The sequence below is a fragment of the Harpia harpyja genome, chromosome 8 (genome assembly GCF_026419915.1).
Source record: "Harpia harpyja isolate bHarHar1 chromosome 8, bHarHar1 primary haplotype, whole genome shotgun sequence".
Taxonomy (NCBI): domain Eukaryota; kingdom Metazoa; phylum Chordata; class Aves; order Accipitriformes; family Accipitridae; genus Harpia; species Harpia harpyja.
The window spans coordinates 45,254,134-45,279,226 of record NC_068947.1 but is presented as its reverse complement, the minus strand read 5'-3'; the positions used below and the strand labels follow the sequence as shown (position 1 = coordinate 45,279,226).

General features: G+C 45.1%; 1 protein-coding gene, 2 long non-coding RNA genes and 3 other non-coding genes across 7 annotated transcripts in view; 5 read left to right on the top strand and 1 right to left on the bottom strand.

Moving 5' to 3' along the window:
- LOC128144867 (uncharacterized) overlaps nt 1–7,599 on the top strand; it is a 10,042-nt gene extending 2,443 nt beyond the window's left edge. The window contains exons 2-5 of one of the 2 annotated variants that reach the window (XR_008236239.1): nt 3,534–3,726; nt 4,205–4,328; nt 5,613–5,829; nt 7,483–7,599. This is a non-coding gene — a long non-coding RNA (uncharacterized LOC128144867). The remainder of the gene's footprint in view (nt 1–3,533; nt 3,727–4,204; nt 4,329–5,612; nt 5,830–7,482) is intronic. The other variant, XR_008236240.1, reaches the window with a different exon arrangement.
- Nucleotides 4,861–4,932, top strand: TRNAD-GUC (transfer RNA aspartic acid (anticodon GUC)). The gene has a single exon. It is a non-coding gene; the product is annotated as a tRNA-Asp (tRNA).
- Nucleotides 5,468–5,541, top strand: TRNAI-AAU (transfer RNA isoleucine (anticodon AAU)). Its single transcript has one exon. It is a non-coding gene; the product is annotated as a tRNA-Ile (tRNA).
- On the top strand, nt 5,813–5,884 carry TRNAD-GUC (transfer RNA aspartic acid (anticodon GUC)). Its single transcript has one exon. It is a non-coding gene; the product is annotated as a tRNA-Asp (tRNA).
- CPOX (coproporphyrinogen oxidase) lies at nt 6,348–15,809 on the bottom strand. Its single transcript, XM_052794220.1, has 7 exons — nt 15,374–15,809; nt 15,113–15,256; nt 14,336–14,446; nt 13,283–13,424; nt 10,684–10,902; nt 8,792–8,896; nt 6,348–6,886 (listed from the first exon to the last, which is right to left on the bottom strand). Exons 1-7 carry the CDS (start codon nt 15,792–15,794, stop codon nt 6,799–6,801), a joined length of 1,230 nt encoding a protein of 409 aa, XP_052650180.1. The 5' UTR covers nt 15,795–15,809; the 3' UTR covers nt 6,348–6,798.
- Nucleotides 15,810–16,007: 198 nt separating this feature from the next.
- The window catches only part of LOC128144864 (uncharacterized), a 23,025-nt gene continuing 13,939 nt past the window's right edge, over nt 16,008–25,093 (top strand). Inside the window, exons 1-3 of the long non-coding RNA XR_008236234.1 lie at nt 16,008–16,751; nt 17,250–17,452; nt 19,778–19,869. This is a non-coding gene — a long non-coding RNA (uncharacterized LOC128144864). The remainder of the gene's footprint in view (nt 16,752–17,249; nt 17,453–19,777; nt 19,870–25,093) is intronic.

Sequence of the window (25,093 nt, the reverse complement as noted above, 5' to 3'; positions counted from 1 at the left end):
ACCCTCATCCCTGGCCAAGTTCTTCCTCTGACTATGTGATATTACAAAGCTGGGTTACATTGCTTTTCCTGGAAAAGGAAAGAGGTCAAAGGTATTAAATTTGACTCATTAGAGAAAGCAAAAGATGACACGTATTTCAAACATTTATTTCTAATTATTGTATTTAGACAAATATCTGTCATCAGAGATTCAGCATCTTTCACCTCTATGTTCCTGAAGCAACATTTGAGAAGACAGTTACTTAACTAATTAATTTCTTACTCCAGAAAGCAAAAAGAATATATACCTCTCCCTAGGCATCCTTCTCATCTTGAAAGAGAAATGTATTTTGAACTATATTGACACAATATTTATATATTATAGAAGCAATACAAACTGTGCTGCTTGGGGGTTTTTTTTAAATACTGAAATAATTATTTCATAATTTTCTTGGAAAATGGTATTTTCAAAGGACTGAGTGATCAATAACTTCGGAAGAACTTAAAAAAAAAAAAAGGATCAGGCTTAATAATATGGCAGTGTAAAAAGATAGAGATTAAGCTTTGCAGACTGTTGGCAAAGGGGAAGAGCACCTTTGGAAGACACCTAAACTCATGCTGGCTGAATAGAGTGGATCCCATTAAGACAAATACAGGATCTGACTTCCTAGGATCTTCTCAGAGCAAGTTAGATGACACAAAAGGCAGTCCACAAAGATAGTCAGCTCAAAATTTTTCTGCTGCCAAAGCTACATCAAATATTTGCACATTGTCATTAAATGCTTTCACAGACAAATGCAGTGGCAAAACCAAGGCACTTGAATTCAGTGATGCTATTTCTTTATGTCCTGGTTTTGGCTGGGATAGAGTTAATTTTCTTCCTAGTAGCTGGTATAGTGCTATGTTTTGGGTTCAGTATGAGAAGAATGTTGATAACACACTGATGTTTTCAGTTTTTGCCAAGTAATGTTTAGACTAAGTCAAGGATTTTTCAGCTTCTCATGCCCAGCCAGCAGAAGGCTGGAGGGGCACAAGAAGTTGGGAGGGGACATAGCCAGGACAGCTGACCCAAAGTGGCCAAAGGGGATATTCCATACCATGTGACGTCATGTCAAATATATAAAGTGGGGGGAGTTGGCCTGAGTGGGGGGATCGCTGCTTGGGAACTAACTGTGCATCGGTCAGCAAGTGGTGAGCAATTGCATTGTGCATCACTTGTTTTGTATATTCAAATTATTTTTATTATTATCATTGTCTTTTTTTATTGTTATTATTATCATTATTATATTCTTCCTTTCTGTTCTATTAAACTGTTCGTATCTCAACCCATGAGTTTTACCTTTTTTCTCCTGATTCTCACCCCCATCCCACTGGGTGGGGGGGAAGTAAGTGAGCAGCTGCGTGGTGCTTAGTTGCTGGCTAGGGTTAAATCACAACACTTTATAAACAGCACATAATTTCATGTATTCCCTTAGCTTTGTTTTTAGACTTCTTTGATCTATGTGGCAATATGCAGCAAAAATTCCTGTATTGCTTGGAAAATTTTGACTTCTGCACGTGGTAAGGGGAAAGAGTAGCAGCATAGACTATCATACTAAAGCCAAGAGACCCTCTCCTAACCAAACATGAGGGCTAAAATCTATTTACACTCTTAAAGTACGGGCAAACTTCAAAGTGCATTTTAAAAAGGGTTTGAGTTATTTCTGAAATCCCTAAGCACTTTGCAAAGGACCTGTTGTCTTGAAGAAAGACACAAATCTTATTTGTCCCAGTGCTAACGTGAAATTTCATAAACTGAGGTAATAAACTGGTTTCCAGTCTACTTTTTTTTTTTAATAGTCTGTCAGTTCTCAAAAGGATTCTGACTTGTCTGTTCTTTGTAATTTTCCATTCTGGAAACTAATGTATCAAGCGTGATTGCCCAAATAATGGGTATGTCTTCTTGTGTGCCAATAAGCGAGGATGAAGAGGAGGATGAGCACAGATGGAGCAAAAGACTGCAGAGGCAGATCAAACTCAGCAAAAAGCAAAGCTTTTAGATTATGTTTGTGGTTTCATGTGTATATGGCATATAAGATTACTGGAAAGCACTGCATTTCATTGCAATTGCTTCTTCTGGCTGCTGGTGTGCAAATTTCCAGTTGTTCTTTCTTTACTGAGCAATCTCCTGCTCTGGAGGTCTTATCCCAGCAGTTCTCCGTTAGATTGTTAAGGCCGATTCCCCCTGTGACGGGAATTGCCTTGGTTGGTGTTCCAGGTAGCTGAGCATGTCTTTCGTGGTCAAGGTTGGTTTTTTTTCAGTGCGCAGCCCTCGAGAGTTTTCCAGGCTTAGTGCAAAACTAAGAGAGGCTAGAGAACAAGCCACTGCTTTAAGGATAAAAGTCTGGGATTAATCCTGGTCCCTAAAAAGGTGACCTACCCTGTCTGTCTCTGCGCTAAGGGGCAAAGCTAGTATTTGGTTTGGTGTTTGATGCACTTAAATTCCTCAAAGCTTTTGGGAAAGTCAGGCTAAGTCTTTCGGTTTTCATTTAACGGCATTTGTTAGGACATATTTAAAACCTGCCACTGTCAATTATCTAAGTATCTCTTAAGCTTGTGGGTGTCATTTTGGTTTGTGTGGGGTTTTTTTTGTTGTTGTTTTTGTTTTTAAGAGGACAAATTATTTTATGGCTGTATTTCTTTAATGTCAGTGAGGGTTCAGACAAGCTCAAGGCATCTGATTAAAACTGTATGCTGAAAATGTTACTGTTCGTAGTCATCTACCCTAAAAATCCTGAGCCACAGTTTGACTGCAAGGAAGCAGTGTCCTGTCTGCATGCAGATCAACTTCTGAACTACTACGGTTTTCAGCCTAGTGTACTGTGGTAAATAGTGTATGTTTTGCAGTGGAAAATGGGAGCAGAGCCGTAGGTGATACAGATTCTCTCCTGGATGGTCTTCAACATTTCAGCCCCTTCTGCAGGTTTGAAAATGGAGTACATCATAAAAATGGTTTGAAGGAAGACGTTCAGGGATTTCTGAAACTGCTCTCGTCTTTGAAAGGTACAGTGGCTTCCCATTTCTCCCCCTCACAGAACTTAACTGTTGAGAAAAAAACATGTTTGATGCTAACACAGTTGTTGCTCTCTCTTACCCTTCCTTCACTTCCCTGTTTCTGCAGCTGATATTACTGGAACAATGTGCTTTCACTTATTTTTACTGTTCCATTTTGCAGTCAAGAACCACCAGAATATGCACAGAAATTCGGTGTGATGAATCCAAGTGTTCAAAGTTATTTGGCTGTCAGCATCAGGACAAAAGGATGCGAGAGTGTGGAATTGCACTGTTCTGTGCTTTGAATTTAGTTAATTCATTATTCTGAAATTAGTTTACGGTGAGATGCGGTCTACTCACAATAGCAGAAATATAAAGTCAACCTTAAAGCTTCTCTCTTCTCTGACTAGTGTTTTTGTTATGTTTCTTGATCTCAGGGTTCTAACAAAATCCTTTAAAAGTGTGTTTACGAGAGAGCATGAGACAGACTGGAGTTTGAAATCTATATTCTGCTTATGACAGGTACTCTTCAGCTGGCATCTGGAATGGTTCTATTGCTTCAGTACTATGGATCCCAGAATGTTTTGATCGGCTTCCTGAGGACTGGGGTCTCTTTGACGGACGAAAACCTACGGTCTTGGAGTCCCACAGTGTTAGTGACCTAGTGATGCTGCTGAGGGGCCTCAAAAGGAAAACACCGCCTATGGAATTTGGAGTATGTCAGGTTTGCTTTTCTTAGGTATATGGCTTTTTGCAGATTCTTCCAGATGTGTAGCTAACTAAATAATTATTTTCTCTGGACTGCCCACAATTATTTTTATTTAAGCCCCTATATCTCACTGATAAATTATGCTTTTTCAACTTAGAAGCTTTTATTTTGTGCGTTTCTGTTTCTTCTTCATGCACATCTGGGTCTTTCTGCTGTTTTTTGCATCAGGTATCTCCTGTCCTATTCCTTTCTACCTCCAGATTTTCTTAGACCAGATCTATGACTGTCTCCTCGTATCAGTCTTCTAGTGGCAGCTTTGCAATCTTTTTTGCAGAGAGTGCTAGAACGTCCGTGTTAAATGTTGCCTGGTTTTGAGGAACCCCTTGTGCTTTATCATGACACATCTGTATGCTTTCTCTGTGCAGCTGTTAGCTTTTTTTTTTGCTTCCTAATATGTTCTTTTTATTAATGTATTTTATGATAGGTGGTGTCAGTGGCAAAGGAGGAGATAACAGAGGAACTCAGCACTCACACTGACAGTTTGTGAAGCAAAGAGCTTGGAATTTGATGATGTCCTCTTCCTTTACAACTTTTTCACAGGCTCAGAGGTATTTAATTCTTATGTATTTTCTGCAGTTTTTTACATAATATCTTGATTTTACAGGTGATCTAATTGGCTTTCCAGCTGGGGAAGGGTTCACATTTTCCTCTCGGGACAGGTGGTTTCACCGCAGTAGAGAACAGGGCTCATCATAGGGTTAGGGAAGGAGCCCGTCTTCCTATCGTGCTGCATTTTCCTTCAGACTGGCCGTTGCCGTTTCAGGGAGAGCCTTGGGGTTCACACAACGGCCTGTGCCCACGCAAACCTGGGTGCACACCAGCCGCACGCCCAGGCCTTCGGCACTCCCCTGGCTTTCGGCATGTCCCTCCCGCCCCCTCCCTGGCCAGGTCAGAGCAGTTGGTTTGGCGGGGGGACGCCCCACCACCCTCGCGTAGCCTTGATGTTGTTCTGGGGTGCTGGGGCCCGAACGAGGGCCTTGTGTCTCCGCTCTGCTCGCAGCGCGATGGCACCGAGGGCGGGCGGGGGTCCCAAAGGCGGCTCTTGGGGCTCGGCGAGGGGGAGCACCGCCCGCACCCCGCTCCTCGTTAGTATAGTGGTGAGTATCCCCGCCTGTCACGCGGGAGACCGGGGTTCGATTCCCCGACGGGGAGGAGGCGTCGCCTTTTACCCCCGGGGAGCGCTCCTGCTCCTCCTCCTCCCACCGCAGCCCTGTCCGCGGTGCGGGCGTGAGGGAGGGAGGCGATCGGGAGCTGCTCCGGAGCGGCGGCGGCGTCCATGTTCCCGCGGGCGGGAGCCGCTTGAGGAGCGGAAGGGGAAAGCGTGGCGGGTCGTTTCGGTGGGACTGCCCCCCACGCCGGGAGGCGCGAGTCCGTGTGCAGTGTGCGGCCCTGCCGAGCCGCTCCGTGCCGCCGGTGAACGCCGCCCGCGGACCGGAGGAGGGGGGCGCAGACAAGAATGAGAACTTTGAAAGTGTCCATTTGAGCAATTACCGTCACCCCGGTTAATGTCCCTGCTGCTCTGCCAGAGCTCCCTGAAACGTCCCGCCGACGCGGTCTTTAAAAACACCGGGCGCGGTAACGCTGCGGGTGCGGCGACCGAGGGAGCAGCTCCCGGCAGCGCTTCCAGCCGCTGCGTGTCCGTGGGAGGGCGTGAGCTGCGTGGACGCGCAGAATGTTGCTCAAGATTGGCCGGTTAGCTCAGTTGGTTAGAGCGTGGTGCTAATAACGCCAAGGTCGCGGGTTCGATCCCCGTACGGGCCATTCCTTCTTTTTTTTCTTTTGGAGGTGAGGCGATCGCTGGCTTTTACTGAATGTTCTTTATTTTATTTTAGAGGAGGACGTATGAACACGGTAGCCCCCAAGGGGAAACTTGACTTCGGCGATCAGAGGGCAGCGAGTGTGAGCGGGCCTGGCGGGGCGCCTCTCCCCGCCCTGCGCGGGCGCCGGGCCAACCGCCACCCGCAGGCCGGAAACCCGCCAAAGGTGACGTCGCACCACGTCCTGGCGGGAAGCCGATCTGCCACTACACCACTCCTCGTTAGTATAGTGGTGAGTATCCCCGCCTGTCACGCGGGAGACCGGGGTTCGATTCCCCGACGGGGAGGTGTTGCTTTTTCTCTTGGGCGGAGAGCGGACAGGACCTGCTGCCCTTGCTTTTCCCCGCGGGGTCCCTGACGAGGTTCATGCCGGGGAAGAAGGAACAATCAGCCCGGGGCTGGGAGCAGCATGAAGTGCTATTGGGAGGATGCCAGGTCAACACCCAACAGCTTCCTGAGCTGTCCCTGACCTCCCCCGCAAAGAAGCTGGCCCGAGGCAGGTTGCTATCCTGTCTTGATCACAACTGAGATGCACAGTGCTGAAAGATTTTTTCCTCAAAATAGACAGCCAGCCTTCTCTCATCAGGTGAGACTGGGACACCAACCCAGAATCTCCCAGTCACTGATCAGTCAAGTCATGCTGCTGCAATACATCTGAAAACATTCCCCCCGCCAACCAAAGTCAATGTGAATAGCATGAAAATGTACGTGATTAAGTACCACCTTTTCCACAACTTCCTGAAAGCAGGGTTTAAGGTTTAAAATCATACCCAATATTCCCTTTATTCTTTAAAAAAAAATATATCTAAAACATCCCAACACTTTCCAAGAGTAATCAGTGCTATTTAGGCACAGATAATGCTTTCATTCCACTGGGAAAACACTTCACAGTAGTTTACCATGTTGCAGTCAAACAAATCAGTTGAGGAAGTTCTTAAGCATGCACAGTAGTCCTGTGAGGGTATCAGCAGTCCTTCACAAGGCAACATCAACAGGGTGGTAACATTAGCTGATCAATCTTAAAGAATGAGTTCACATATTTGCAAGTTACAAGTCTACAGCATTATTAAGGCACCAGGTAAGAGTATAAATAGCTATACTAAAACGCCATGCAACAGCAGTTTGAATGAGCTGGTTTGCAGGCGTTCCTGTTGTTTCATAATGGCTCAGTGTAGGCAATCCATCTTGTTCACGATTCGTGTCAGTGCACCCAGTCTTTGGGATTGCGCAGAACCTCCAGGATTTCTGCTTCTCTCGAGCTCTCTGGAGGGGTGTGCATGTACTCCCACCTGCAGGGAGAGGGGAAACTCACTCAGACTGCCCAGCTGGCAATCACCTCTCCCACACCAGGCTATGTTTGGACTTGAGTTGCCTTTTCTGAGGATGCAAAGCTACATACACAGTTGATACTCTCAGATCAGGTGACAGATACAGCTACAAATGATTAAGTTCAGTAAAAACAAATAACACAGGAATAAACAGGAGAAATGTTAGCTCAGTCTTTTTCCCAACTTCTGGAAAGGCTGGAAGAACAAAGAAAAAGGAAAGAGCAATGCCCCCTACCCCACAATGTATGCAGGTTTATTTGCAAAGATCTTCTAGCAGTCTCTTGTGACACACTAGTATCATGAGGAAGACGAGCAAAAAAAAGGAACCCAGACAATTTTGACAGTGAGGACACGAGACCTAGTTTTTCCAGAAGCTGGACTGGAAGCCCTACAAGTCCTTGCTGAATCTTAGTTTTAAAAACAAAGGTGATTGATGAGAGACCACTATTTATTGAAAAGGCAGTTAAAAGGGTCATGACAGAGGAAGAAAAGTGTCAGCAGTCACAAAGGGATGAGTACAACCTTTTTCCCATTTTCCTTCCCCCCCCGCCCCCCAGGAAGGACCCATTCATGCTGTGAAGCGAGCTATTTATGTTGACAAAAACAAGCAAAACCAGATCATCCCAGCAATGAAATCAAAAGATAGGACCATGCTACACCACCAGGTCAGGGACACATCTAGTGTTGGGAGCGGGATGAAGCTATATGGTGAGAACATGAGTGCCTTCATGGTTAAGGGATAGCAGGCAAAGGTCAGTTTTCCTAGTGGAGGGAGGTCACTAATGAAGTTTATGAAGTTCATGATAGGGCCTGTGCTATTGAGCATATCTAAAAGCAACCTAAAAAGGGGAGTAAACAGTAAGTGACAGAGTTTGCTGATATTGCAAGATTAAGCAAGATAGGTCAAAACCTAAAAAGGCAGTTGAAAAGAGTAAATATCGAGCCAAGGAACTGAGCAATAAAATGGTAGGTGAAATTCACTGTTGACTGATCTGAAGGGATGCACACAGAAAAAAGTTACATACACATTGAGAGACTGAGTTAACTTTTATTGCCCAGAAAAGATCTTGGCATCATAACAATTCTATGAAAAAGCCAGCTCAGTGCTTAGCAGCAGTCAAAACCAGCAAACAGCACATTAGGATTATGAAAGGAGTAATGAACTAAAACATTATTATGCCACTGTATGAGTCAGCAGCACACCTGCATCTTGGATACACATATGTAGCTTATGTTGTCTGTTCCTTATCCCCAAGTTCAGGAAGGGCATAGAAAACTTAAGCCTAGAGAAAGTAGCAAATGTGATCAACGGTATGGAACAGCTACTGTACAAAGACTAAAATAAGTGGGACTCATCAGCCTGGAAAACAAGGAAAAAACCAGAAGCCTGTAAAATAAGAACTTACAGAGAAAATGAACAGGAAGAAAATCTGGTTACTCACTGAAAAGTCAAATGAAGTCATTGGGTGCAAGTAGAGAACAAAGAGGCACTTTTTCATACAACACACAGCTAAACTGTGGAAGCCCTTGCCACAGGCTTGTCAGGACTGCCAGAAGCTCACATGGTTTCAAAGAGCTACTAAACAAAAACCCATGAAGCGAGGAGGGAAAAATCTATCAAGAGGTACTAAGCCCAAAAAACACAACTTTTTTTTTGTCAGAAAATATCTAGGCCACACATTACTGGCAACTGGGCAAGTGTAGCAGACCAGAGAAGCATCTGCATGTATTTGGCCAGTTCTTGGATCAGGCATGAACTAACTGCTGTTAAAAGACTGGACACCAGGACAGACCTTTGATTTAATCCTACAAAGTATTTTAACAAGAACAGTGCCTACCTGCAACTCCACATAACTATGCCCTTACCTTGCAGTCAGTGGCAGAGACATAAGAATGCTTTCAATTCTTGATCCTGGTGTCAGGAGGCCAAACTTTGTACCTCTGTCATAAACCAAGTTGAACTCTACATACCTATGGGGAGTGAAGAGATGCAACAGAAAAACAAGTCCATTATCAGAAGTTGGTTGTGCCTCTTCAACTGGCAGACATCAAACAAAACCAGCCTGTCTTTCTGCTGTGTTGGGTGTCAGAATGAACCCTGTTTAGGGGTCAACTGTTCTCTAGCATCCTCTGCATAGGAATGCAGGTGTGACCTTGCCATTCCACAAAGCATCAGAAGTAATGACCTTAGCTAACAAACTAGAGCAGACAAACTATTCAAAGAAGAGCATTCTGCATGGTGCTCTACTAGCTTACTTCTCCCAGGCTTCAACCCTGCTGGCAAGCTTGACACCAAGTTTAGCTTGGTTATGCTAGTACTTTTTTACGGTGGTGTCAGATACTAAAAGGAGCCTTAAAGGAACTGGATATGACCACAGGAAAAACAACTGTGCAGTCCTCCATGTTGAAGGACACATAAGCAGCAAGGTCAGAACAAGATTTTCTGTTTCTTGGGGAGATCTGGAAAGCAGCAGAAGTCACACAGCTTCAGAGTGCTGACTGGGACTTTTAAGTGCCAGAATAGATGGTTTTGTGCCCCCAGCATAGGAACAGAGCAGTGACAGTTCAGCAGGGGTTATCGTAATAACCAGTACTGAGGTATTAGTACTTAACAGAGGTACAGGAAGGGAGGAGCTGTTATCTATTTGCAGAAATGGAGAGCTTTACCTAGCCCAATAACCTGCAAACAGATCCAGGGAAATAAGCAGGCCTCATGAGGTGGTCCTGGCTGCAGCTTAAAGAAGCTATTCCCCCTTATAACCTTAGCAGGTTTGCTAAATCCCATCCACAGACTGGATCCTGAAAGCCCAACACTCCCAGGAACAGTCCCACCAAATTAAGCATATATGCTTATTTGAGTAACTGCTGCAGACTAGTGATCTAAACTTGAATGCTTAAGCCTTCTCTATGCCACTCTCACAGATTGCTCTGCAGAAGAGGCAGAAACTAAAGACTCCCTGGTTCTGCACAAAGCACATGTATGCTCATTTCTCCGTATGCTTATTTCTCCGTATGCTTACACAATCACAGGACATAGAGGAAGGAGTACAACTGTATCTGCCAATGTACTTAAGCTTTTGCAGCATTAACAGTTGTTCACATTAATAAGCATCCTCCAAAGTCTTTTAAGTTACAGTGACTTTGGACCACACCAGAAAAACAGAACCCCTCTGTATCTTTATTCCTTTACAAACAGTTCACTGTGTCCTCATTTCAATGCCAAGATCAGATGGAATAAATATGTATGTAAGAAGCTGAAAAGTACTCTTGGGTACAGTTATTTCATGACTTTCTGGGGTTTAGCTTCATTACTGAATAGGAAGCCTGACTCCCTCACCCCTTTTATGCTCCTCATGTCACAGGGCAGTCCTATATCCCGTAACATTGGGCTGCAGGAGAGGGCAGGATTCAGGACACCAAGCACACATGCACGCATCCCTTTGCCTGTTAAAACGCAGCAGCTTCTCTTGGGTTTTGAAGGAGTTGGAGAGAAACTGTGGCATTTTGTATGGGTTGCTTGTGCTGCAGCATGGGAGAGTGGGAGATACAGATGAGGGTGTGCTAGTACCTTTGCACCCTGTGCACAAAAATGTTGAAGTTCTCTGGCGAGCTTTAGAGCACTCACCCAAACTTAGCCCTCAACCAAACTTAGACCATACCACAACAGGACATAAACCTGTCCTGTTTATGTCTAAACATACCTCATTTTTTTTCTCGCCAGCATAATCCATGTATTCTTTTGCTCCTTCAGTACTCACCGTCCTCTCCGAAGCTGCTGCCATAGCTTTTCCTCTGGTGTGAAGGAGTCATGGCAGTGCCTTTTCACAATGGGAACGTAACAAGGAACAACAGCTTTGGCACAACTCTTCACAAACTGGAATACTTCCTCCTTGGAGGGAGAGTCCACATCGTCAAAGAATATGCCTCCAATCCCTCTTCGCTCACCACGGTGCTTGATATAGAAGTAGTCATCACACCTAGAAGCAGCAGCAGACTATTATTAATATCATCCACAATATTCAAAGAAATGAACAGAACTCCAAACAGCTATGTGGCACAGGACGGCACTGGTGAAATATTGACGAGAAGTCAGTTCCTGCAGTGCCGGGTGCCCCACTGTTTCACTGACAGTTGAGAACCAGGGTGGTATGGCACCATCTGGAAAGTACTCCTGTGTTCACTTGCAGTAAAAGCTCTGATTAAATAGTCTCTGCAAAGCTACATATCACCACAGTCACTGAACATGTAACACTCAAACACCATGGCAGATGCTTCCACATAGAGTGATCAAATCCATATCTTCTACCTATACAGAGGAGGGACACCTGATTTCAAAACTTCACCTTAAGGGCTCCTTCTAGATTTCATTCCCAGAATTATATGTAGATCCCAAATTATTTGTACAGCTTTCAGATGAACTCAAAATAAACTTGGAAGATAGTATCTTTATTCTTTTTGCCGTTCTAGTAAAAGAATTGATTTTCTGCATCAAAACTGAAAGAATCTAAAAACCCAAGACCAGATAAGAAAGCCACTGTCACTTAAGGAAAAATCAAAAACAAGGTAGCCTTCTTTGGAAAAAGGCTTTTTAATAGATAAACTTGGAAGACAGAGTCATTCTAGTAGTGGCTTTTCATGGCTCACGTTCAAGTTTACGAAGGAGTAAGTGCAGCTTATTCTACAATAGGGAGGCAATTAATCTCTTTTGTATTTACTGGGAGTATGTAGGTGTGCGATCACTATAAATTAGCTGATTCACTGTATCCACACCCTATCTTGCTTATAGTTGCTTGCTGGAGCAGCCATGCCCTGCAAGTCTTCATGTGAGGGAGAAATGGAAGGGAAGTAGGAAGCAGAAACCATCAACAGCAAGGAAACCTTGCCTTCCTTTAGGACTAGTTTTCCATACATGTATCCATCCACAGTCACTGTTCTCAAGCAATATAAAGGGCATGGCCATAGCAGGAGAGATGTGGAGATGTAACAGATAACCTAAGGTATTTTTTTATCACTGGGATGATCAGCTTTTTTATTTTATGGCAGCAGGAAGAGTTAGGAAAAAAGGCTGAGTCAAAAATGCAGAAGAGAACAAACCTGACGGAAGTCTTAAAGCTAAAGCTACATCAGGAAGACAGCGTGGTAAACGTAACAAGAGCTTTTATGTTAGAGAAGTTGGGAAAAGGGGCAACGCTAATTAGTAGAAGCTCAGAGGAGATTGATGCTGCTCTGGCAGTGAGGACTGCATGCCCCTACACAGCTGCTGCTTACAGGAGCACTCGTGCTGGGACTGAGAAAACTGCCTTTGTACACGGGATACAGTTAGTCCTGCCCTGAGCTGCCCTCAGACTAAGAACAGGAGTCCTTCTCTGCGAGTCCCTGCAGCTGGCATTGCTAGCCTACTTATGCTGCAAACAACTTGACCATTAAGGCAGACACTGAACTACCATGCAAAAATTCCTCAGAGAACAAGACTGTAGTCTTAAGGTTGGAAGATGTGATTCTCTACTAAGCAGTTGGCCACCCGAGCTACAACACCCACTTTATCTCCTGTCCTCAGACAAGAGCTGGTAGCTTACAAAAGGGTAACCCCTCCTTCCTGGATACTACAGCTTGTTGTAGATACGATTATCAGACACAGAGCAGCAAGCCCCCACTGAACAGTGAAGGATCCCATCACTTTTATCTCTCAGCTCAAGAAGAACATTCAAAGTTTGCATCTTTAGAGAATATGTTGTTGAACTCTCAGTGAATGTGTCACTGGAAAAAAAAGTACAGCTCCATCAAAATTATGAAGCTTCTACATCAAGGACAAGCTCCCTTACCTACCTGGCAAAAAAAAAAAAAAAAAAAAAAAAAAAAAAAAAAAAAAGGTCATGGAGGTCAGAGTGAAGGCAGAAAAAACGGGAGTGGGATTTTCAGAACTGCAGCGCTGGCCCAAGAGCTCACACTAAAGTCATGCACATTTACCATGAGTTCACTCTAAGCAGAATTTGTGCAAGTCCATGGAGCAAAAGTCTTGCCCTAGTTTAACACCACAGGCTAAAAAGAATTTTTAAGTTGCCTAGTGAAGTCTGTGGCTTACACAATCTTGTAGAGTCAGCTTGGTTTTTATGTGTGCCATAGACTTACAATCCTAGTTGTCAGCCCTCTGATTTCAAAAACTCAGGCCTCTGTAAATAAGAGATTGTTTTAGATTACGTTTTGTCCCAGTACGCATCTGCTTATTTTCATTAGGGTTTGCTGATACTTTGCAAAAGACAGCAGAACCTTCTGTTCCTAGAGTACATTTAAGTCGCAACACCCAGTGCCGCCTTCTGCTCCCACAAAAGGAACCCAAGCACATCTCTCCCCACATACCATTTCTTGTACTTGGGATACAGCTTCAGATCATGCTTGTCACAGGCTTCTTTCAGAGTCTTGTGAAAATGAATGGCATCCTCTTCATTCAAGTAAGTTGGCGTGAGGTCAGTCCCACCACCAAACCACCACTGTTTAGTTCCTATAGGAGAGAGGCACACAGCAACATTTTCCTTTTAAACTTCCAAACAGCAATATGTTGCTACTGGTTCACCAAGAACTAACAACTACTTTTACAATACAAAACAAAATAATTATTCAGTGGTGTCCCTAAACCTCAATCATGAAAAATTTGAGCTTGAGGTAGTGCAATGACCAGTGAATTCAGGAAAACATGAAACAAACTTCAAAGCAGTAAAAACCATTTGTTCAGTATTTTGGACCACTGACCCTGCCTACAGGAGATCAATTTCACAAGATGGGCTGGCAACTCCTATTCAAGAATCCAGAAACATTTTACTGCATGCCAAAGAAAGGCAATATCATTATTAAATCCAGGGAAGTAATTGGCTAGAAATGACCCATAATGCTCTGGCAAAATAATTGAAAGAAAACTCTCTTTGAGCTTCTGACAGTACATAAACTGTCCCAAGGTACAGATGGCCTCTCAGCGTTTCACCACCTAGCCTGGAGCCCTGCTTCTGACAGCAGCAAATTGCAGAAACTCAGAGAAAAAAGGCACAATGCAGTTAGAGAGTGATGTTTCTGACAGTACATCCCCCCAGCTTCTGAGACAAAGATACATCCTGACCAGAATGCTTATCAGTCCTTCACAGACCTTTCTTCCATTAATTCTAGAGTTGCTTCTTTTAATATGTTTTACATATATTTATAACCTCCTAATTTTAACTTAAATCAGAAACCCCTTTACCACTGATTTTACAAATGCACAAACGAAGAGATTAAGACATCCGGTGCTACAGAACAGACTCTTGGCACAGCTGGGAACAAACCTGGACCAGTTCTTAACCTCTTACGCTAGCCATGCGTTCACGCTTCCTTCATGTGGAGTCATGCATTTTTGTACGTACTTCATTGGATTAAAATTCTTACCATCCGCTTCTTCAATTTCAAAGTATCTGTAGTTGAAGTGCATGGTTGGAACATGAGGGTTCTTCGGATGGATAACGGAGCTCACACCCATGGCACAAAAAGGCAGTTTCCCTAGATAAGAAGAGGCACAGAAAGAAGCCTTCAGTTCTTCAAATAATCTGTCATCATTTAAGGAACATCACAATTTTTCCTTAGGTTCCAAGCTACTGTTCCCCTACAAGAAAATTTCTCATGTTGGGTCACCCTAATTATCGATCAATGGGCAATTTACTTCTCATCCACACACTTCTGTGCACATAACTAAAAGCTTTTTTCTCGTACTTGTCCTAAAATGCAACAGTATGTTACAGCACCCATTAGATGAAGACTACTTAAAATGTAAGGCCCTGCTAAGGCTTTCCACCACTCCCAGTCCTCACAGTTACCCTTTGCTACACAAATGTGGGTTGAATCCTCTTTAGCCTTTGGGTCTTTTTGGTTCCTTCCCTCCACCTCTTTGGTGCGCAACTCCTGCGCTGTTTCACTGTTGAGCTACAGCATCGTTATTGAGAAACAACCTGCGCCTACAGCACGTTGCTTAAAGCAGCAAGACAGAGGGAGAAGCACTGCGATACCTAGATTTTTAGGGATGTGATACTCCACCTGCCAGGCTTACTGCTTAGAAACCACCATGACACAAACGACACCTTCCCTTGAGCGTTGAACCGTCTGGCCTTCCTCACGTTCTGCTCAAGGGCCAGGCTGCTCTCAGAGAACCCACACCGCCGGCCACCTTACCGTCTTTGGCTTTCAGAGACTTCCCCCTGCTTCGCATCTGCCGCGCTGCCTCCTCGGACAGGAGCCCGAACACCACGGACACGTTCACACCCGCCTTCTCGAAGACCTCGCCGTCCTGCAGCACGCAGCTGATGCCGCCTCCGCCTGCCAACGCCAGGGTCATCCCGCGCCGGGGCCGCCGCCCCCCCGGCGTGCCCGACCCCGGGGTTCCCGTGCCCGGGGTGCCCGAGCTCGGGGTGACCCCCGCGGCCCCCCCCGTACCTTCCTTCCGCTCCCAGGTGTCGACGGCGAAGGCGGCGCCGGGGTCCAGCGCGGCCAGGGCGCGGCACACCTCCCCTTGCGTCTCCATGATGAGCAGCTCCATGCGGCTCCGCAGCTCCCGCCGCCGCCGCCGCAGCTCCCGCAGCCCGCTCACCGGCGGCGCCATGAACCGCTGCCGCAGCTCCTCCTCCTCCTTCTCGTCCTCCTCGGACGCCGCCATGGCGGCCTGCTGCCGCCGCCAGAACCCCAGCCCCAGCCCGCCCAGCGCCCCCGCCGCCGCCAGCGCCGCCCGCCGCCCCCCCCAGCCCGCCGCCGCCCCCGGCGGCGCGGAGCCCAGCGCCCGCCGGCCCGCCGCGGCGGCGAGAGCGAGGGCGGGCGGGCTGCGGGCGGCCCCGCGGAGCAGCTGCACGGCTACCGCCATGGCGGGCACCAGAGCCGCACTAGCCGGCGGGGCGGGCCGGGCCGGGCCGCGCCGAGCGGGGGCCGGGCCGAGGCGGGGCCGCTCCGCTCCGCGCGGTATATAAACATGTGTTTATGTCCGTGGAGATAGCTCTGTCTCTGCGCAGAGGAGTTCGTCCCGGGTGGGTGCCGCGGGGCGGTGTCAGCGCCCCGGGACCCTCGCAGCTGGGTTGGCGCCGGGCTGCCCGCCCCGTGTGGGTGCTGCGGCTGGGAGAGGCATCGGTGGAGGGAGCGCTCGGGCGCCGCGGCCCGCCCGGTGCGGCCTTGGGAGAGGGGGCTGCTGTCCTTGCGCCCATAAAACGTTTCGGCGTACTGGTATCGAATAACCCGGTTTCGTCGATACAGCTGCTTGAGGCTGCAGGGTCGCTGTGTGAGTAAAGGCTTGTACAGGGCCAGGCATGGCTGGAATAGGAATAAAGATGTATTTTCTTGAGCTATCCTATGAACCGAGTGGAATTGCTCCCCTGTGTGTGGCATTGCTGGTTTTATACTCGCAGTAATGTTTTTTTAGGACCTGACTAGTATGTGGGACTGACAGCTTAGTGCAACGGGAATTTTTCCCATGGATTTGAGAGGGCACATGCTTAGACCTTTGTTCTTTCTAAAGTAGAAGCACATTTTCTTTCCTAACAAAAAAAAAATTCAGAGTAGTAAGGAGAAGGGTTATGTAAAGCCAGATGTTGAAAGGTACTGCGTAGCACCAACTGACAGTTCAGACTTTGATTTTCTTGGTGCTGATGTTGGCACCAGATACATTAAAATGATTTTCTATTTTCTCAGCTGCCTCGACATCAGCTGTATCATCAACATCATCAACATCAGCTGTGACATCAACAGTGGGACAGTACAACAAAGCAACTAGCACAATAGCGAGAGACTTTAGCAAGCAAATAAAATGACAATTTTCTCAATCAAACACGTAAGTGACAGTGCAGCCGTTGATGATGGTACTGTGCTGAACCTAGCTATGAGAGTTTTCTTTCAAATCAAACAGCTGATATACTAATGTTATTTTTTTAAATAAGCATACCGTTATTTTCCAATAAGTAATGACATTTATTAAACCTGTTACTGATTGAGGACCCATATGAGGCCTAGGCTGAGAAAAATAACAGCTACCTCAAAAGCCCAGCGCTGCGCGGTTTGTACTCTGGTATGGGACTGTTCCTTGGAAACAGTGAGCTTCTAGTATTTCTGGACTGTTTTGCACCTGTAATACCCAAAAGGAGATCAGTTTCAAGGGTGGCTCTGTGGAAGGCAAGGAGATTTGTCCCTAATATGGATCAGGGCTTCGTTATCTGTCTCTTTTCGTTGTAGGGTAATTGGGGTGGGGGGTGTCTGTATAAAGCGATAACGTTCCACTCAAAGGCTTAGTCCATTTCCTCATTTCTGATCTGATTCTGCTCTTTGGCAGCAGAGGATGCTGTGAAACTGCTGAAGCTCTGCAAGAATGGAAGACCTCTGAGCTGGGCTCTCTTCTGCCATCAGCTGGAGGACAGGATCCCTGATGAGACAGGAGACCTGAGCCGCTGGAGATAGGAGTGAGGGAAGGAGTCTGTCATTATTTGCAGGAGAGATCTGTGGCTGAGGGAGAAAGGCACTACCATCTTAGGGGCTGTGGTAAGTCTTCTTAATTTGCTGCACTAAGCAGCTCTTTCCACAGTTCTTTATCCAGGGCTGGCTGTGATAGCTCAGTTTCTTCTTGAACTGCATCCACCGGATTTACCCAAACATTTTCATGACAACCAGCGTGGATTGTGCACTTTCATGCTACTTACTGTAGTAAAGCTCTGCTCTTTGGGTGGGTTTTAGACACTACTATAATGGAAAAAAAAAAAATGCTGAGGCCAAAAGACATGTAAAATGCATTTGTGCTGATGAGCATTTAATGATTTTTTTTCTGTATTAGGTTGAGTGCAAATTTTGGTTGATAACATCTGGTAATTCCGCTGGACGGGACCTCTGGAGGTCTCTAGTCCAACCCCAGGGGTTCAGTGTTCCCGGTCTGGATGAGGTTGTGCAGGGCCTTCCTTGTTCAGCTGCATTTGGAAAACCTCCTCCCGTGTCGTGCCTGGGCTCCTGCCTCAGCACTCCACCACCCCCAACAGGAAGAATTTTTTCTCGTATCTAGTGAGAATTTCCTTGGCCGCAACCACATTGTCAGGTCAGCGTCTTGCTCGTGCTGCTGAATCTTAGAAGCATGGCTGCTTTACAGACTAGGATTTCTCCGGCTGGATGCTGAAGCATGCACTCTCTGGTGGAGGTGAGGAGGAGTGACAGAGTGTAAAACCCTGCTACTGTTTCTGTGCTGAATCCTCTCACATTAACTCCTCTCTAACAGCAGTTTAAGGTTGAAACTTCAGCCAAATGCCATATACTTTCCCTTTGCAGCAGTGGGGAAGGTGCAGTTAGCAGACGGGGCATCAAAAATGCCATCTTGCCCAGGAGAGAGTTTTTTGTAGCCCTGTTTATATGTGTATAACCAAATTGTGCTGGCCAGTAAAGACAGCATTGTAGAGAGTAGCTCAAGCTTCCTTTTCAGTATTTGAACTAGTGTGCTTCACCACATTATTTCAGCTTACCTCTCTTTACAGTACTGAGAATAGGAGCACGTACTGATGTGTGTGAGATGCTGAACAACAACAATGATAAGAGGCAAGAAAATGACAGCTTACATTTCGATCTGCATTTTCAGTGCATCGTGTTGGTGTTAACAGTGGGGGCTTTCAGGTTGTGTGCTGTGCTGTTGAATTTCAGTGCTCTCTGTTTCTTTGGAAATACAAAAGGAGGAGGAAAAAGGCACTCAGAGCTTAGATCAAAGCCAAAAGGAAAACCTGGAATTGGTTCTTGCATTTGCTTGAACAAGAACTGAATCTGAGGAAATCTACCTTACCTTTTTTTAGTGGGCTAGGTGAAATTCCAAGGTCTTGACTTCCCTTGAAATCTCCACATCAATTTTTAAAGTCCGAAAATTTAGATGGTGAGATGACTTTAAATATTGTATCACTTAGTGGGTCATCCATTTTCATACCTATGTTGTGGTAGTGCGGGTCTTGTGGTGGGGTTTTTTTTTCAATGAGAGTGAAGCCATTTAGATTTGCTTTGTAGCCAAAACCTCTACTGATGCAAAAAAGTGTGATTCTAGAGGAGGTTGTAGGGCTACAGTGGTTTCAAAAAGATTTGAAGAACTGGACTCTTATCTATGGTTTTATGTAAGGTGACCTCCAATGAAGAAAAGAATATTGCTAATTTTCTTTCTTTTTTTTTTGTTGTTATTTTACCTGTACTTTGAAAAGAACTCTGAAGCTTCTCTGCTGCTTGTATTTAGGTGCTGTCTACCTTGTTTTTCTTTTTTTTTTTTGAGAATTTATGCACAAAGAGGATATTAACAAAAGAACAAGAGACACTGCATGTTCTAAGGTTATGAAGCATGATCGGGTCTGATTCAGACCGAGACAGGCACAGTGCTTCCACTGAGGCCGTTTGATACTTCTGTTTTGAGCACTGAATTACTGCAGTTGCTTATCAGAAAATTAGAAGACAAAGATTTGTTGAGAACAGAAAAATTCCTGATCAGGTTGGTGTTTCTCTTACTTCTAAAGTTAAAAGAGCCAATCTCATCCAATTTACTCTATCACACAAAGCCTTGATTGTGACTTCAAAGTGATGCTGAGGGCTTGCAAAGTTGGACAAGTACTCTTGTTTAACAGAGGTCTGCTCAAAGGTTTTGCATGACAGTATAAGTTGAATGAAGTTAGTATTTCAGCATGTGTCAGAGAGAGAAGTAAAAGCTTTAGGGACTGAGCTGAAACAGGAGGTGATGTGAAGGTTGTAAGAGAAAGATGAAAACCTTTCCTTCTGTATCTGTCATCTCAATAATTTGTCTGGATGGCAGGTTCATAGGAATCCCCCTTTTTTTCTTTTTTTTTTTTTTTTTTAATGCAGCAGTGACTCTCCTGGGTATATGAAGGAGGGCAAGGGTAACTACAGAACAAGAAGCTGCTGTGCTGAAATTGCTTCAGGCTACCTCCTGGAAGGTAAGAGAAGTTATGAAATGCCTTAGGAAAGCCTTTCTTCCTCTGATGCTTGATCACCTTTACAAAGTTAATAAATGAGAAGAGAAAAAGTGAGATGTAGCATTGCCCAAAGAGAGTGAGTCCCCTGGAGAGGTTTGCACTAACAATCAGGCCCCAAAATGAGCTGCATGCAACCTCCTGTGGAAATGTACTAGTACTCCAAGTCGGGTACTACAATCTTCCCTGTGATGAGAGGTCTGTCCATTGTTTTCCAGCTTCCTCTGCACCCTTCTTTCAGCTCTGCCTTCAGATTTGCTATGACATAACACCATCTTCAAAAAACATCAGGAATTTTCCAAAACCATAGCTATTGCATGTGCGGCTTCATCAAGGCTAAAAAGCCGAAGCACAACCTCTCTCCCAGGCTTCCAAGGAAAGGGAAAGAATGAGTAGAAGTCATCTGTTGAAGTGGATTCCCTATTTCTTTTCTTGTACCGAGATCCAGGTCAAACACACAACTCCCCTGCTCTAGTGTCATAATATCTATTTTTTTATTGCAGTCACTGTAGCTGTTTATACAGACTAAATATAATGTTTGCTGTTATGAAAGTCCATCCAGAAGCCAAAGTACACACCCTTCCCTCTTCCCTGGAATAATCGGTACGTTGTTTATGGTTAAGCTAAAGGACCAGCTGACTTAGCTCACAAGTCTTAAGAGACTTGTGTCTGCAGCTATTTCTGAGTAACAGACATACACTGTGATAGCGTGGTTGAAACTGCTCTACTGTCTGGGCAGCTCTACAGAGCTCCAGAGATTTATAGTCTTTGAAATGCTCCTGTATAACTACAGAACTGAACTTCGAACTTGTAGATCTAAAATCATGAGCTTATGCTCCCTTAAGTTCAGTAATGCCCATCAAGAAGCCTTGATTCTAAGGGTGTCAGAAAGCACTACACATTTTATCATGGTGTAAAATAACAGCTTTCCCAATCTTGCAAGACAGACATGCTGAAATTTTTCACTGTGGCTGTGGTAACTGCAGCAACTTGGGTTAAAAGAGCTGCAGTGCCATCTTAGTATCTTGTGTGTCCATAACCTTTCCTGGTGTAAGGCATGGTGGCAGGATGAAAGCGATGTCATTAGGTTCTAATTCATCCTTAATCAACTGGACTAAATCATATTCACACCAGTAGCTTTGTAATTGTTCACATTTGTTTTGTACAGCTTACTGTGGTTTTCAAGATTTTTAAATCGTAGAATCTCACAATCTGCACTTGCTGATCAGACTTCTGTAAGGCACACGTAAGCAAACATCGTACAATATTCAGCAGTTATTTTAGTAGTCACAGTTACTGAAATAGAAATCTTAGGGAAGAAGTAGCTGTGTCAGTGCCATTGCCCAAGACAGCATTAGCAGGAAGACTAATGGCAGGGAGGGTTGTGATGCATATGTGGAGAATCAACAGAGAGCTTTAGGACGGGAAAGCAGTTTCCGTGGAAAAAGGTGCTATGCTCACTGTTATGGACAAGGAAGATGACCAGTGTAAGAACAGGGGACAGTACACAAGAGGGGCGTTGTGGTCATTTAGAAGCTGGCAGTTCAGGGCTCATGATGGTTCCTGGCTGTGGCATTTTTAACCTGGCGCTGGGGGGCTGGTTTACTATCTGGTGGAACCATAGGCTTAATGCACCATCTTAATCTTATCCTTACACTGTACTGCAGGGATAAGGTCAGGCAGGAGTTTTATGAGAAGAAAGATAAACTGGTTTTCCTGCATTGGCTCCAGATAACTAATGATAAGGCCTGCTTATTACATGAATTACTGTCAAGTAAGAGATACTCTTTCCTCATGCTGTTAGTTCATAGAAGTTATAACTACAGGTTTTGCCATGGCCATTGTTCAATGACCAGATCTAACTATCAGACCTGACTTTCTCCATTGATTTAAATCTAATATAGTCATTCTTCTGCAGGGTGGGTATGAAATGCAGAACAGGGTAGGGTAGACTGAGGTCTATTACATCAGTATAGAAACCTGGTTGGATTGTAAGGTTATTCATCAATATTTCTTCTGTTTTCAAAACACAATTCTCAAGGATCCAAAGGCACTTTTTTGTGCAATTAGCACCCCACGTGCATGACACTGAGTGTCAGTGAAGGCTGTGCCTTTAAAGTAACATATGTAAAATGATCAGACTGGTTCAGACCAAGCATCTGCCTGCTCCCCATCTCCAGCAATGGCCCCAAGCTCACCTCTAATGGTTTGCCAGGAGCTTAGCATGTGAAAGGGTACTTTCTGGGAAGCAGCTGGTCCAAGCTCAGGAAAGCCCGGCCTGCCTCATAGCTACCCAGGTGAGCAGCTAAGGAAGCAGAAGCACATGTGCTCTGTGGGGACAATGGGGTGGCTACTGTGGCTCCATGGTGACTGCTACTGATGGGCCTCCCCCTGCTCAGGCCATGAAGAGTGTTAGCCATGGGATCTCTTCCAGGAGAAGGAACCACTGTCACCAAGGAGGTTGGTCAGTGTGTGAAGAAGCAAGCCTCATCCAGGCTCTTCAACAGTCTAGAAATCCCTCAGCCTGTGATTGTCCATGCCTACCCTATGGACCTTGTTGGGTGGTCATGGGACTGCCAAAAGAAAGAGCTGCAGAGGCACAGCTGCAAGAAGAGATGGTGGGAGATCCTCTCAGAGCAGAAACTCAGCAAGAGGCTCTGGTTTTTGTACAAGTGATTCTACTGCACAAGAAGCATGGTTAGGATTGGGCTGGTGGGACTTGCTACATCCCCCCGGGCAGGAATGATGCTGAGGGGACAGGTTCAGCCCTTGTAATGTGTGCAAGAACAGATTGCTAGTGTTGTACCAAGTACAAACTGAGCTGGCTGACTAAAAGCAAGCCAAATCCAAAAGCAGATGCCAGGGAAGCAGAAGAATGAGGCATGATACTTCTGCTGGATAATCTCCCAGCCTATGCATGTTTTCACTTTAGGGATTTCCTGAACCTGGTGTGGTTTATCTAGTTAGTGACTATCAATAAATCTGTCTTCTAAATGCTTGTTCAGTCTCTCTTGAGAATTTCTGCAGCTAGAAAATCCTCCAGCAAGGAGCATTGGGGTCTGTAGGGCTTGTCTAGAACCCAGCTTCTCTTAGCTTCATTGACGGCTCCTCATTCTTGAATATCTGAAGAGACAGTGAAGAGTTGTTTGTATCCGTGCCATCAGGCCTCCTGAATGTGTCTGTTCACCAGGGTGAAGCACACTTCAATCCTAGCCCACTAGCTCCTTGTATGGTGACCACTGTCGCCATGTGCAAAGTATGTGTCAGGAACACATTGCTTACCCGTGAAATGCACATGTTTCTCAAGTGAAACACTGCAGATCTTCATCAACAGGTTAGTGGATTTCTAAATTAACCCACTGTCTTGAGCAATTTTTTCTTCTTTCAAAACTGAGACGCAGTTCTGTTACTGCCTGGTCTTGTGTCTGGTTTGGAAAAGAGCACCTTAAAAGGCCAGTCAATAAATGTCTTGCAGCACTCTGATTTTAGTCTTGCCTAAGAGCAATCACCATCTGTTGAATCACAACTTTCACTTCCTTTGTTGCCTGAGTTTCTTAATCTTTCGTCTCACATTGGTCTAGCTCTGTGAACAGGGTGATGTCACCAGAGCAGAAATAACCATGCCAGAGATGAGGCTGGGGACCACAGAGGCAAGTCTATGAGCAGGGACTCTGGGGACTGGGCTGGAGTGGAGAAGTGGAGTAGCCCCTGTACAGATGGGGTACTTTGGGGCAGAGCAGACAGCAAGGGCAGAGAGCAGGAGCTTCTGGGGGCAGTTAGTGACAGTTTGGAAACAACTGATGTTTTTTAAAAGTTGGTTTTCCCAAGTGGGCTGAACTACTCCAGGGGAGCCCTGTTGGGTACGGTGTGGCTTGCAAGGACTGAAATGGATTTGAGGAGCAGGCCAGCATATTGAAAGCCGCAGAAGCAATTTCCTACTGATACTAGTGTCTGCCAGGAACTCACTCTGTATGACTCTACCAGAGATCCCAAAAATGTTGATAAGGTATAGAACGTTGTGGGGCAGCTGCACCACCTCAGCATCGGACTTCCTTTTTTGTCTATTTATGTAACTCTGCCTTCTTGCTAGAGCATGCCTTGTCATGGGTTCTGTGGGATTTCATTGTCTTTTCAGCTTTCAAATGAAACAGAGTGTCCCAAACAATACTGGATCTCAGCACTGCATTATCTTCCCCTTCTGGGTACTTCTTCAGTTCCATTCTTTTTCAGTGTAATAAAACCCAGAGCCCTGTCCTGATGCCTTCCTTCCCCCATCCTTCAAAACCGCCTTGAAAGTCCCTGGCTAGAGTATCACATGCTCATCACTGGTTTTCCCCAAGGGCCCTATTTCTTGTGGAAACACAAGTCTTTAGGGTTGTTGTCCTGAGTCTACTTTTTCACAAGAGAGCCGTTTTCTACTCTTACTTGTGGAAAACTCCTGCAACTTTTCCTCTCCCACAAGTTTCAAACTTTTCCTCTCTTTGGGACTTCTTCATTCTCCATTAATGTGAGATACTGACCAGTCACAGCAGCACTGTGCCTGCTTCCTGGAGAAATAGAATTTCTCCCTCTAAATTTCTAAATAAGAGGCCTTGGAGAAGTTATCTTATTTTCACCTATCAAAGGAAGATGTAAGAGGATGGCTTTTATTTTTAAAACAAGGGGCCATGTGAAAACCATGGGACATAAGGCCCTACCTGCCTTTGTTGATTCTTAAGGTAGGCTGTCCCTTAGGTTATAAAGGTGAGTTGCACAGTATCAAAATGCATTTAAAAACTGGGCTTTAATCCATCAGTGTTTTTACAGTCTCTGTCTTAAACAGATCAGGGGCTGCATCTATTAACTGGGGAAAGCGGAGGATACAAGCATGATGCACTAGCTGAATAGTTCCATTGCCTTACCCTGGTAACAGTGTGACCCTTCTCTATCATTGTGATCCATTTCTTTCCCATTTTATATTGAGCTATAAGAAGTAAAGGCAAGGGATATTGGACATACAATATTAACCTATCCTAGAACTGTGCATCAAGTCCTGTAAACCTGTAGAGCATTATTTGAACTCTCCAACATAACAGAAAAGTGAGTTATTTTTAATACTGCTGTAGCATTTCTCTAGATAATTAAAAAACATATATCAATGTTAATACTCGCTTATTAGTCTGTGGAATTGTGGAAGATACTGCTCTAA

Bases quoted from the DNA above. Each gene is read 5' to 3' on its own strand.
- CPOX (XM_052794220.1), bottom strand. From the start codon at position 15,794: ATGGCGGTAGCCGTGCAGCTGCTCCGCGGGGCCGCCCGCAGCCCGCCC. The intron at 14,447-15,112 runs GTAAGGTGGCCG...CTTCTTATCTAG, and splicing joins GTCTCTGAAAGCCAAAGACG to GGAAACTGCCTTTTTGTGCC. The intron at 10,903-13,282 runs GTATGTGGGGAG...TGCTGCTTCTAG, and splicing joins TATCCCAAGTACAAGAAATG to GTGTGATGACTACTTCTATA.